The sequence below is a fragment of the Indicator indicator genome, chromosome 29, assembly GCF_027791375.1.
Source record: "Indicator indicator isolate 239-I01 chromosome 29, UM_Iind_1.1, whole genome shotgun sequence".
NCBI classification, from domain to species: Eukaryota; Metazoa; Chordata; class Aves; order Piciformes; family Indicatoridae; genus Indicator; species Indicator indicator.
The window spans coordinates 6,749,001-6,761,683 of record NC_072038.1 but is presented as its reverse complement, the minus strand read 5'-3'; the positions used below and the strand labels follow the sequence as shown (position 1 = coordinate 6,761,683).

At 50.8% G+C, this 12,683-nt stretch overlaps 2 protein-coding genes across 3 annotated transcripts; one reads left to right on the top strand and one right to left on the bottom strand.

Moving 5' to 3' along the window:
• Positions 1–1,989: 1,989 nt before the first annotated feature.
• RAC3 (Rac family small GTPase 3) lies at positions 1,990–6,374 on the top strand. 2 transcript variants are annotated; one of them, XM_054393786.1, is made up of 6 exons: positions 1,990–2,024; positions 4,381–4,452; positions 4,718–4,835; positions 5,457–5,519; positions 5,980–6,139; positions 6,244–6,374. In XM_054393786.1, the coding sequence occupies exons 1-6, from the start codon at positions 1,990–1,992 to the stop codon at positions 6,372–6,374; spliced, it is 579 nt and encodes a 192-aa protein (XP_054249761.1). The 2 variants fall into 2 exon arrangements, with proteins under 2 accessions (XP_054249761.1, XP_054249762.1); XM_054393787.1 differs by having other exon boundaries at positions 5,980–6,143; positions 6,244–6,304.
• A 1,000-nt stretch (positions 6,375–7,374) lies between these two features.
• Positions 7,375–10,646, bottom strand: DCXR (dicarbonyl and L-xylulose reductase). The gene is made up of 8 exons (XM_054393930.1): positions 10,571–10,646; positions 10,395–10,492; positions 10,080–10,234; positions 8,891–8,933; positions 8,478–8,577; positions 8,259–8,323; positions 8,050–8,167; positions 7,375–7,599 (listed from the first exon to the last, which is right to left on the bottom strand). Exons 1-8 carry the CDS (start codon positions 10,626–10,628, stop codon positions 7,496–7,498), a joined length of 741 nt encoding a protein of 246 aa, XP_054249905.1. The 5' UTR covers positions 10,629–10,646; the 3' UTR covers positions 7,375–7,495.
• Between the last annotated feature and the right edge of the window lie 2,037 nt (positions 10,647–12,683).

Genomic DNA, 12,683 nt, shown 5'->3' with positions numbered 1-12,683 from the left:
CCTGAGCACATAAAGGAGAGAAGGAAGCAATCATCCATGGCTGGGATAGAGGCTCATGGGTCTGAGTTCATGATGTGGAGCCCTTCCCCTGCACTGCTGCACACTTGAACTAGTTTCTGTGTTCTTTTGTACAACACCAGTCTGTCAGCACACCCTGTTGTTACTGGGGGCTGTATGCTCCCTGGGCAGGGAATGCTGAACCATGTGTTGGGATGCCAGGGCTTTTCACAGTGAAACTTGGTAAACAATGGGCAGCAGTGTTACAGTTCCCTCTAGATGGGAGCCACTTACCTTGCTCTTGGGGTCCTGACGCCACTGGAAACATGAGTTCTGACCCCTTTGTGCTTTTGTATCCAGTACCTACAGATGGAATAAGTGGTTGCAGGCTCACGCTGGCTCTTTTGCCCTGCCCCTCCATGGCCATGGCTGTAGTGATGGCAGTAGATATGCCTTCATTAGGTGTAGAAATGGCTATGCAGAAACCACTGCTGTGCAGTGACCACCCATATCCTCATAGAACAGATGGGCTTTGGCCTTGCTTCAAGCCTCACAACACTGACTGGTGTGGGAAGGATGGGGTGAGACAGTGGGAGTCAGCATCTGTGCTTTCTCACTGTGAACTGCAGCTCTTAAACTGATTTCCTGTGGCAAAAATGCAGCAGGATTTCATTCCGCAAATGGCAAAAGTGTCCTGCTGGCTTCTCAGGATCCTGGAGCTGAGTGTTGTTTTCTGAGCCTTACCCTGATGAGGAGGAATGCTTCTGACTTGGCCCTGATATGCTGCTTCTCAGAGCACAGAGTGGGGGAGAGAGTGCTTCCTTTTCCTGGCCTTCTCATGGCATGGAGAAAGGGAAGGGACGTGAGGGTCTGAATTGGAGAAAGTGGAGAACTCTGTCAGGGCAGCAGTAAGAGAGCCTCCTGTTGTTTGTCCAGTGAGTCTGTGGTGGGAGAAATGGACTTGCAGTACATATTTTAAGAGGCAACAGGAAAAAGAAATGTCGTGTGAACTGATTGTTTTGTGTTCATGATTTTTCATATTGAGTTTTGCTGTGCTTTTTTTAATAAAGACCTTTTGCATTTTGCTGTAACGCTGGACAGAGACAAGCTGGACATTTGGCTGATGTGGAGGGAGGGGCCTGCTGCTGTGTTAGTTTCAAGAAGGTTTTATTGGTCTGTCCTGGACCTAGGAGGCTGTTACAGGTGGATAAGCTTAAGCATGTCTAGAAGCCAGGAACCTATGTCCCAGGCACAAGGAAGAGGAGATCCTCTGTGTTGGTAGCTAGGTCATCTGTGGGTGCTGAGTATCGCTGTAGACCAGCAGGTGACAATAGGCAAAGCCTATTGTTTTGAGGCTACCACTGCCCGAGTTACCTCACTTTGTGGTGATATACTTGGAGAGATGGAGGAATCCAAAAGCCATCTTAATGCAGGATTTTTGATGCTGCATCTTTGTTCCTCAGCAGCTCCAGGCAGATGATGGTGAAATCTGCAGCTACAATCCACACGTGTTTTAAAGCTTAATCCGTAAGCAGGTGGCCATGGGTGTGAGAACCGGCGTCTTCTCATTCTCCGAGCAACAGCCATCGTGTCGTTTCAGGGGACAGCGCGCAAATAACGGGCCGTGAAGGGGCGGTCTGCTCGGGCAGCGCGGGGGCACGGGGGCTGACCGAGTCCCGGGAGAAAGGGAAAACAGAGCGGGGTGGGATCCTGCAGCGGTGTGGGGTGGGACGGCTCCGTCTTTCTCTTCCAGCACCCTTTACAGCGGGCTCCCTGCGGCAGCCTCGGGGGAGCGGCGGCGGGGGGCTGCGGGAGTCGGGCGGGGGCGGGGCCATTGCGGGCACGCCCCGCCCCCGCCGCAGGGCTCGGCTCGCCTGCGTTCGGTTGGGCTCGGCTCGGCCGCGTTCAGCTGGGCTCGGCTCGCTTCGGCCCCGCCCCGCCGCGCGGGCTGTCACTGCGGCGGAGTCGCGGCGGTGCCGCCATCGCGGGCAGATGCAGGCGATCAAGTGTGTGGTGGTGGGTGACGGGTGAGTGCGCGGCGGCCACGGGGCCACCCCGGCCGCTCCTCGGCTCTCCGCAGCCCGGCACAAAGCGGGTCCGGACCCGGCGGCGCCGAGGGATGGAAGGGAGGGAGGACCCGGCGTGGCGCGGCCCCGCCCCGCGGCCCGGGAGAGCCGGCTCCGACAGCGGGAGGCGCGGCTCGGCCCGGCTCGGTCCGGCCTTGGAGCATCGTGAAGCCGGGGCGGACCCTCAGCGGGGCTGGGCCGGCCTGGTCGCGGTGTCCTGGCCGGCAGTGGTTCCTTACCGGTGGGGCCGCCGTGCCGCTGGAGAGAGAGGCTTCAGGCCGCGGCCAGCGGGTGAAGAGCCCGAGAGCCCGGGCCGCGGGCCCGGCCCTGCTCCGCTCCGCGCCCACCCACCGACATGGGGTCGGGGCGGCCAGCTGAGGCCGAGCGGCCGCCACCGCCGTTGCCTGGCGGGAGATCCGGGACTCGATCTAACGGCGGCTGGGCCGGTCCTGCCCGGAGCTTCCCGCTCCCTCGATAGTCCATAAACTTGGGTCTTGTCTCTTAGCACCGTGCGGTTCCACATCTGGTGATGTTCTGCCTGGAAAACAAATAGCTGCTTCTCTTGGGGGTCATGTCTGTCTGATTATTTTGTTAGGTGCCACTGTTACGCTGTTTTTCATCATGCAAGTGCAATTCATCACCCAGTCCACCCTAAAAATCTTGGTGTTTCCAGGCTTCTCTCATATCTCTTTTATTGTTTGTGTTCCAAGCCGAAATACTTCACTGTTTCTGATTTCACCATGTGCCTCTTGTCATCCTTCTTGCTCTTTTTTTTAGGCTTTTCCTATATGCCTTCTTCTGAGAACACATCTGTATTCAAGATGCAGGCATGCAGTAGATTTATGATGGTTCATAACTTTTCCTAGCTTGTCCTGCATATTTTTCCTCCTAATTCCTGTTTGCTTTCCTGATCACCACAAGAAGCACAGAGCTGAGATATTGAGAACTGTATGTGATCTGGTCTTAGGCAGGGACTGGTCTTTCCCCTTTCCCATGCATGCCACCCCCTCAAATAGACATTTTGAGCAAGACCTTCCAGGTTCTAGTCTGTGGGGGCTAAAGAAAGGAGCAGGAGAAAGTGTCAACCACCAAAACAGCACAGCCTTACCGTGGAGGGGAGAGAGCAATAACTGGGAGCATGGCATGGTGGAAATGGACTTCAGCTGCAAGTTTGCAGTCCTGTGTTTTGCTTTAAGAGACTAAATGAAGTCACATACCCAAACGCTTCAATCATAAGTGTGGGGTTTGTGAATTACATGACTTCCCTCTTAGGACGGAGTGAGGTCATGCATGGTTCAGGAGGAGAGTTGAGCCAGTCAGTGTAGTGGTCCTAACACAACCTCCCTGTTCTCCCAAGAGAGGGGAGCTGATACAGGGGAATAGGTGGGCAGGTTGCTGTAGTGGTTCTCGCTGTGCTTTGTGTCATCATGGTACAGGACTGTGGGGTCCTTTGGGCTCTTCTGCTTACTCCTGAAGTCTTCCTTATGTCACTGCAGTTACTCAACTGGGTGGTGGACACCCATCACTATTCAGCTTCACTAGGGCACCTAACAGACAGCTTTCCCTGTCACTGGCACTTGTGATCTGTTCCTCTGGGAGGTCCCTTGCAGTTCACAACCATCACAGTGATGAGCAGATTGTTTGTAGTCCTAGTACTCCTCTGTTCTTACATCTAAGCTTTTCCCTTCCACTACAGGGCTAATTGAAGTTCATATCCTTCTGCTGCTTCCAGCCAGGCCCAGCTCCACTGGGTTGACCAATCCCACCTGCCAATATCCCTGAGCTGATATTGTCAGCGATCTACACTAATGCCAAAGTTTTTTTTCCAACTGATAATGGTCACTTTGAAAGTTTGTTTTAGTTTATGGATACTTATTTTTTTCTCCTTTGTATTTAGTAGCATTGAAATCCTGTATCTGAGGAGCTTGGATAATTCTGTGTTGTTGCACAATTTTTACCTCACTCTTTGCCCATTTTGCTAGATTATTATGGATGTATTGAGTCCAGCATTGAATCTGATTTATTCCCTTTTTTGGTTCCTGCAAAAACTATATTCTGCCTGGTGTTTTGCTGAGGCTGAATGAATGGGGAAAAGGAATGTGGGAGAGCGGAGTCAGGAAGGGCAAACATTGTGAGTTCAGGCCTGGTCTTTGGCAGCTGGAGAATTCCAGCCTGCTACAGGTTTATTTGATTTATTTTTTCATATGATAACTTTTTACCTAGCTTTTCTTTTTTTTTTCTTCCTGGGGAAAATGATGAGTTTTACAGTTCTTCCTGTTGTATCTTTCCTTATGCTTGTTACTCTTACTCTCTGCAGAGCTGTAGGGAAGACCTGCTTGCTGATCAGTTACACCACGAATGCCTTTCCTGGAGAGTACATCCCCACTGTGTGAGTAATGGTCTTGACCTTCAGCTGCTTTTTGCTCTGTATGCACACATGTGTCTTCACAAGTTGATTTTGTAGATGAGGAGAAGGCTGTCCCAAATCAAACTATGAGCTTCACACATGGGGATGATCCTGGTGGTGTATCTATGTGAGGAGGGCAGGCTGCACTGCAGTCTTCTCTCATGATGCATTGCCCCCCTTTGATTTTACATAAAGAGATGTGTAGGTCACAAGAAGATTGTCACTGATGGAGGCTCTTTCTTGGCAGGTTTGATAACTATTCTGCCAATGTCATGGTAGATGGAAAGCCAGTGAACCTAGGCCTCTGGGATACAGCAGGGCAAGAGGATTATGACCGACTGCGGCCTCTTTCTTATCCACAGACGGTGAGTGCTGGACTTGGACTGGCTTGTAACTGCTCCCTCTTGGGGACAGGGAGACTCCCAAGGACAGCCAGGCTTCTTTCTTGTAAGGAAAGTCTTAAGTTCCTGCAGCTGTTACTATAATCCTTGTTGTTTAGGAAATATCACAGATGAACTTCTCCTAAGATTGTCCTGTCCTAGCCCCTGCTGTGTAATGGTGTTGAACAGTTAAGTGTGCCATAGGGAAGCTCAAGTGAAAGGAACAGTGTGGGGCTGCTCTGCAGCCAAGCCACGTTCCATATTCCCATTCTCTCTTGGTGGCACAGCTCACTGTTGGGCTTCACTGTTAGTGTTTTCCTGGCTGTAGCAACTCCTACATGGCCCCCAACCAAGGGTGAAGCTCATAGCACTGTGGGCTTTTACCCATATCTGTGTGCCCATAGCACATTTGTGGCCACAGGCTCTTAACATGCAGAGCCCAGTGTAGTAAAAGAAGATGAAGTCATGCATTCAAAGTCTATTCCTACCCTCTCTGAATTAGCCAGTCCTTGCTTGTGGGAGGAGGCTGTCCTGTATAAGGCCCCCTCTCCACCCTTCATTATCTCTGGCTGTTTCTACTCTTCTGACCTTCTTGTTTTTGCACAGGATGTTTTCTTGATCTGCTTCTCCCTTGTGAGTCCAGCCTCCTTTGAGAATGTCAGAGCCAAGGTAAAGTATTCTTCTGGGTGAAACAGTGGGAGGGAAGAAGCAGTGAAGTCAAGTCTCCTGTCCCACCCAGCGTCACACCTACAAGCCCAAAATTTGTAGCAGTCATGTTTTGATAAGGAAGGTGATAGTCTGCAGGTCTTAAGGGTAGCCTACTTTTTATTCAAGACTTACTTGGCTAAGTTTTGCATTTTTGAATCTTCATCTTAAGAAGTTAAGGGATGTCCTAGAAGCTTAGAAGCTGAAACGCAGTTAAGGGAAGCACTGTGTGCAGAGTTGGCTGTCATGATTCATGTCTCAGAGCCTTCATTAGTACACCTACACCAATCTCTTTTTGCAGAGCATATTCAGAACTGTAGTCACAAGTATCCTGTTCAGGTGTTGTCAGCATGTCAGCAGTGAAAACCTCACTCCTAATAGTAAATACATCTTTGTGGTTCCATCTACTGCTTCTTTGTTCCAGTGGTACCCTGAGGTCCGACACCATTGCCCAAATACACCTATCATCCTGGTGGGCACCAAGCTGGACTTGAGGGATGATAAGGACACCATTGAAAGGTTACGTGACAAGAAACTGGCCCCCATCACCTACCCCCAAGGTTTGGCCATGGCTCGGGAGATTGGTGAGTCTTGTGTGCTGGCACTGAGCTTCTGATTTTGGAGTGGGTGAGAGACAGCATGCCCTGGTATAGCTGGAGTGGTTGAGCTGGAGCTCTCTTTCCCCTAGGGTCAGTAAAGTACCTCGAGTGCTCTGCCCTGACGCAGCGGGGCCTGAAGACGGTGTTTGATGAAGCCATCCGGGCTGTGCTCTGCCCACCACCCGTGAAGAAGCCTGGCAAAAAGTGTACCGTGTTCTGAGGGCTGTGGCCTCCGGTGCTGGCTCAGCATGTTGTCATCCTCTGACAGATTGCATATTAGCTGGGTGTTTCTGGAGGGGGCTGGGATGTGTAGGGCCCTTCATCATGTACGAAGTCAGTGTTTTTTAAATGTCTCTTTGATTTAACGTCAGTGTTGATGTGAAGGGGCAGTGGGGGCAGGAGACTAGCTGGGGGCTTTACAAGCCCCCAGGGGAGGTACAGTGGGGAAGGCAAGGTAGCTCCTTGGGGTAACAGGTGGTTTTGGCTCTCCTAAACCCCAAGCTGAAAGGGCTGAGACATCCATCCTGTCCTGGAAACACCTGGTTTAAACAGGTGGTGAAGATCCTTGTGGGAGTGGGGAGGGAGCTGGTGTGAATGGTGCTGAGTGACAAGAGCAGCTAGGAGAGCGGTAGGGTCTCCTTGCCCAGCCTACAGTGGCTAACAGTTAACAAATTGGTGCTCTAGCAGATATGTGCCTGAGACTGTTAAATCATAACCAGCCCCGGAAGGGGTTGAGGTAAACGAGATATGAAGCTGAAGAACTAATCATTAGGTGCTTTATTGGGTACTAGCCAAACTCAGTGAGGGAAACAGCTCTGTGCAATCCAGGTATTTGCCTTTTCGTGTGCGCACACCCTAGGACAGTGTGGTGCTGCTCCCCCCATCAGTCTTTAGCAGGGCCTCCCCCCCCAAATCCAGTCTCTGCAGAGCAGGGCTGTGGTTGTTGCCTCTGTTTTGTTTTTTTTCTACTAAAGACAGCAAAGGAAGCAATGAGGAGTCTGCTAACTTCTTTCCCTTCCCACTGAAAGTGCAGGTGGGCTCTATGGATTTGGATGAACAGGGAGAGCTTCTGAAGGGTTGTGGGGGAGGGAATAGGGTTGGAAGAAAGACAGGTTCAATTTCTAATCATCATGTAGAGTGACAAGATAAAACCTTATTTGGTGCAATAAACATTCTCCATGACGGTGTATGTGAAGCTTTATTATATAAGCAGCCTTCCTTCTCATACAGATTCCAGCCCTGCTGCCCTTCTTCTCCAGCAAGGCTTGCTCTGTTTCACTGTTTTCTATCCAGGTTCTATCTATGCAGTACCAGTATGAGATGTGCAATTCAGGTGCCGTCTTAGGAGACAAGAAATCCCCCATCCACCATCAGCGAGGTGCCAGTTGTCATAGCACTCTTGTCACTCAGCAGGAAGAGAATGCTGTTCACCACATCATCCACCTCTGGAATCAAATACAGAGAACATTCCTCAAATTGTACTAGGAGAACAAGTATCCCAACAGGTATGCCTTTGACATCTACATGCCATTGGAGTGGAGATGTAGCTCCACTGCTAGACTGCATAGTGTAGTATACAGGACAATGTGGCTGAGAGCTGGACATTCAGGTCCTTGTGATCAGATGATGCTTAGTTCAGAGCAAGCACCACTGCTTCCCTCCCAGTCATATTTGTGAGCAAGAGTAAGTGCATTTCACTTGTCCTAAGAGGAGAAGGCTGTAGAAGAGGGGAGATGATTCTCAGCCTGTCCTCATCGAGTGCTTCAGGAATTCAGCTACAGCCATGCAGCAGAGTTGTGACTTTGCCCATGAGAAGGCAAGGGGCCTCTTGTCTGTGATGTCAGTTAGAGGGAAGATGCAAGAGCCCAGCCTGACAACAAGTCTACACCACTCACCTGCAAACTTTCCTAGTGGAATCCGACTAATCATGGCAGCAGATTTCTGAGGATCACTCCAGTTAGCTCTCCCCATGTCAGTCATAACCACTGTGGGGTTCACAGTGTTCACCCTAATCTGGGACCAAGAGCAACAATAAGTCAAACCAAACAGCTCTGAGTGGAAATGCTGAGGTTCACATTTTTCTTGCTCTGAGAAAGAATCCTACCTTGTGGGGTCCCAGTTCCATTGCCATTACCTGGCTCAGCATATCCAAAGCACTTTTTGTGGAACCTTCAAGAGAAGAACAGGAGGCATTTAAGTGCTTAGCACTTGGTCTGGAACAGATAAGAGTATTTCACTGCCCAGAACTGGCAGCCAGCAGCTTGGTGGCTGTGGGTCTCCAGAAGTCAGAAAGAAGGGCACTGCTAAAGCTGCAGGCACTCACAGTAAACAGCGTGGTCCCGTACAGCGCGCTGGGACGCCTGGCTGGAGACGTTCACAATAGCACCTGGCACCCCCTGTGCAATCATCTGTCGAGCAACTATCTGGGAGGAGGTAGGAGAACAAAGAAGGGATGGCAGAATCAGAACAGGAGGAATCACTGTTTCATCCAGTAGGAATATTGCTGGGCTACTGTGATAGCCAAAAGAGCAGAAATATCTGGTGGAATTAAGTCCTCACTGCCTCCCACTTCCAAGAGAGAGAGTCAAAGACAGTGAAGGGGCTGTACATGCATATTGTCAGGGTGACTTTGGGTTACAGTCCCTTTAGCCCCATAGTGAACGCTTATCTCCACTGTGTAGAATAACTTAGTCACTGCTCTTCATAGAGACAACTGCAGTAAGAGTTTTTCCTCACCTGGGAAACATGAAGCACAGCGTGAAGATTCACATCAAAAGACCTACAAATCAAATATAAAAGTTACAGAGTGGTTGCAGCCAGGCCACAGAGTTGTTCTAGAAGGCAGCAGAGGACAAGTGCTGCTGGTATCTTGGAAACACTGGCTCTACTCTGGAAGATGGAAAGGCCAAGCTGATTGGCTAGCAAGAACAACTGCATGCTTTCAGCAATCACTTTTCATTAGATCTAAGCTATTTAGTGTGCAGGGGAGGCTGCACTCCTGCATTGTCATGCTTCCAGGAGGACTCTGTTCTTTAGCAGAACAATCTAAGTTTCTTTATTAAAGTTTAAACAGGGAGCTCTGGGTCTCAGCCAGTGACTCTTCTTTGGTCAATCAAACCCTTCACATGGCTTTAGAATAACAAATCTGTAAAAGCAGCTTTTTTTCTATTTTCTACAAAGTCCTTCTTTGGTCAGTTTTTTACCTGCTAGTTCTGCAGAACAGTCTTAGCAGAATCCATACATTTTACATTCTACTCACAAGTGAATCTGCTACTATAGACCCACAACAGCTGTTCTTAATGTAAAGCCAAAGCAAAACCCATCTTCTCAGAAGGATGTAGACTCACCATGTCCTAAAGCTCACCCCCCAGACTGGAACTATGGATCTTTTGAGAGAAGTTTTACTGCAGCAAGGAAATTTAATCTCCCATCGTGCCAACTTTATAGTCCTTTAGCTGGCTTTGTCTTCTCTCTATGAGAATTGCCTTACGGACAACTGCCTTTCAAAGTGGCAGAGCCTGAGCTGGAGCTAGACTGGCAGCTGTGAGCTGGACTAACAGCACAAGGCACTCGTCTCTCCAGTGTAGGCTGTGTGGTGCCTGCATACCACCAGCTGAGATCAAACTGCAGGCTCTGGCTACTCGGTAACTGCGGAACAGCGTCAGTGCTTCACTGGGTGTCCTTTTGATCTTTACAGGGTGAAAGGTGATCAGGTAAAGTACAAAAAGCACAGTAGACTACAGACTAAGCAGACGATCAACGAACGACTGGACGTTAGGCGTTTCTGATGCCTACACACAAGCAGCTTCCTTTCCTGAAAGGCACCAGTTTCTGGGGTGCATTCCCACGCTTTCCCACGTCCGTTTTTTCAAGGCTTGGTGGGCAGCACCTCCCCGCCGGCAGCAGCTGGGGCCGCGGCACTCACCGCTGCAGGGCGTCCCTTGTCACTTCCAGGAAGGGCTGCAGCATCGCCACTCCCGCGTTGTTCACCAGCAGCTCGAAGGGCCCCGCCGCGCTCACCGCCGCCTCCGTGGCGTCCCAGTCGGCCAGGTCCAGGCACAGGGACTTGATCCCGGGGCACTGCGGCGAGGGCAGCCTCCGTGGGTCGGGCGGCGGGGGGAAACCAGGGGAGAGCCGGGAGGCTCGGGGGAGGGGTCACAGGGGAGAGCGCTCCCGGTGTGGGTGCCGGGGTAGCGGCTCGGGGTTGGCGGTGGGGAGGGGTGCCGGGGGGTCCCGGTACCTCTCGCTCGAGGCTCTCCAGGTCCGCGGCGGTACGGCTCAGGGCGGTCACGCGAGCCCCGGCCTTGCTCAGCGCCACGGCCACGGCGCGCCCGATCCCTGCGGGGAGACGGCGTCAGCCCCGGCCCCCGCCCGCTCCCCGGCCCCCGCCCGCTCCCCGGCCCGCTGCCCGGCCACCTTTGCCAGCTCCAGTCACCAGGGCCCGGCGGCCGCGGAAGCTGAGATACGGTTCCATGCTGCGGGCGAACTGCGGCCTGGGCGGGCCCCTCAGCCCGGCGCCGGGCGGGACAGGCGGGGCCCGGGAACGGGGCGGGGCCCGGGACCTGCCCCGTGCTAGGACCGTACAGCTTCCGCGGCCCCGAACCGGTGATGGAGGCCTGGCAGTGTCGGCCCCGGGCGCTGCTCCACCGAGGCACCTGCAGTGAGGGCATGAAGCAGACCCACCCTGTGCAGCCCCACGGGCTCCGAGAGGATGCAGCCAGAGGCTGTTGCTGAGATCATCCTGAATCCAGAGACCAGGCATGTAAAGATTTTCTTGGCTCTGATTGAACTAAAGCATTACAGCAAAAGATCACAGAGGCCCAAGCTTCTCACCAGGTAATGAGAAGACCTTGCCCTCTCTGCCTCATGGAAGGTGCTGATGAAGTTCATAGGCAGCCCTAGTCTAAGTCATTGCCTAGAAAATCAGTTGCTGTGCTTGCCTAGGCAACAGGATTGCTCATGCAAGCACCTGTGTGACAACAGTGGGCTGGAAGGTACAACATAAAACCAGGCTAGAGATACTAAAGAGGTCGTAGGTAAGCTACTGCACCAGAGTTTACTTCCAGTAATAGCCAACGTGGCAGTTCCAACTACTGACTAGCAGAGCTGGCATTGTGCAAGGGCAGAAGAGCACAGACACCCTACTGACAGGTCTGCTGGTAACACTACACACTTCAGACATTGCTTTCTGAGGCTTCTAATTCAAGAGCTTCTGTGGCATATTTAGTAACTGCAGCAACATAACCAAAAAGAACTAAGTTTACAACAATTAATGTACTCCTTCCTTAAATTCTTTTACTTTGTTAATCATCTGCAAAAATTCTTCTCATCCACATTCATTCTTCCACATGTCTGTGTCATCCAACTCACAGGATTTTTGGCCCTTTGGCATCACAGCAGCCTGAAAGGAGGCTCTAGAGTTGTCTGGATTACAGGGTTTGTGGTTCTTACTTAAGTGCACATGTTAAGAAACGTAACAAAACACAGCCTTTGACATATTTAAATATTTATTTTGTAGAATCACTTTATGTATGAGACAGTAGATTGATTAAAAAGCTGCATCCCAATATATCTACACAGCCTGCTGTATCGTCAGTACAAGAAACCCTTAGGAGAAGCTTGCACAGACTGAACAGTTCTGTATTGCCATGCAGGAGGAGGAAGTCCTTTTTCACTTCAATGAACACCCTACTAGCTTACCATACACTGCCTCTTTGGCACACCTCGTTTAGGGTGACCAGTAACTGGTGTGAAACTTCTGCCACCCAGTTTTGCTGCCATTCATATGAAGTGGTGCCAGTTTTGAACTGTAGTTTGCCACATAATCACTACCAAGCCCATGCTGTCTGGGATCTTACAAGAGGCTGCTACCAGTGGATGAGGAAGTAAAGCTCCAACAGAAGAGTTCAGAATCAGTATTTGAAGACCTCATGAAGTTTCAAAGCTTACTGCTAACAGGATATTGAAAACAGGAACCTGATTAGTGTTTAAAAAAAAAAAGCAGCTATTTAGGTACAGGAATTTCCAGAGCTATTAATGGCAAATTACTAAACCACAGAATGCCTCAATTCTAGTGAGCCCAAGACCTAACAGAGAGGTAGAACATACCACAACCTATTATTCCACAAGTCCTCTATTTTCTGCAACGGGCTGTCAGTGTTACAGGTGTACCTGCTAGAGAAGAGCCACTGTGCTAGCTGGACTTTGATCCAGATCCCTGCAGCATTCTTATTCCCATACCTCATGGTCACCTTAGTAGACGCAAAGGACAAATTTAAGAATGAGCTGCAGGACTGCAGCAAGTATCAGTCAATTCCACTGAGCAGCAAACAAGCTCATTAAAACCATGCAGAGAGGACAGGGTACCCAGGTTAAATGCTGAAAGGTTTGTGCTATACACAAGAGCATAGGGAACAGTGTATTTCAGGAGGCTGATACCTGCTGAGTTCCCACTTGAATACACTGCAGGCAGTTGTCCACATTACACCCCTTTTCTAATGGCAGGAAGTTAAGCAGCTGGCTGAAGTCC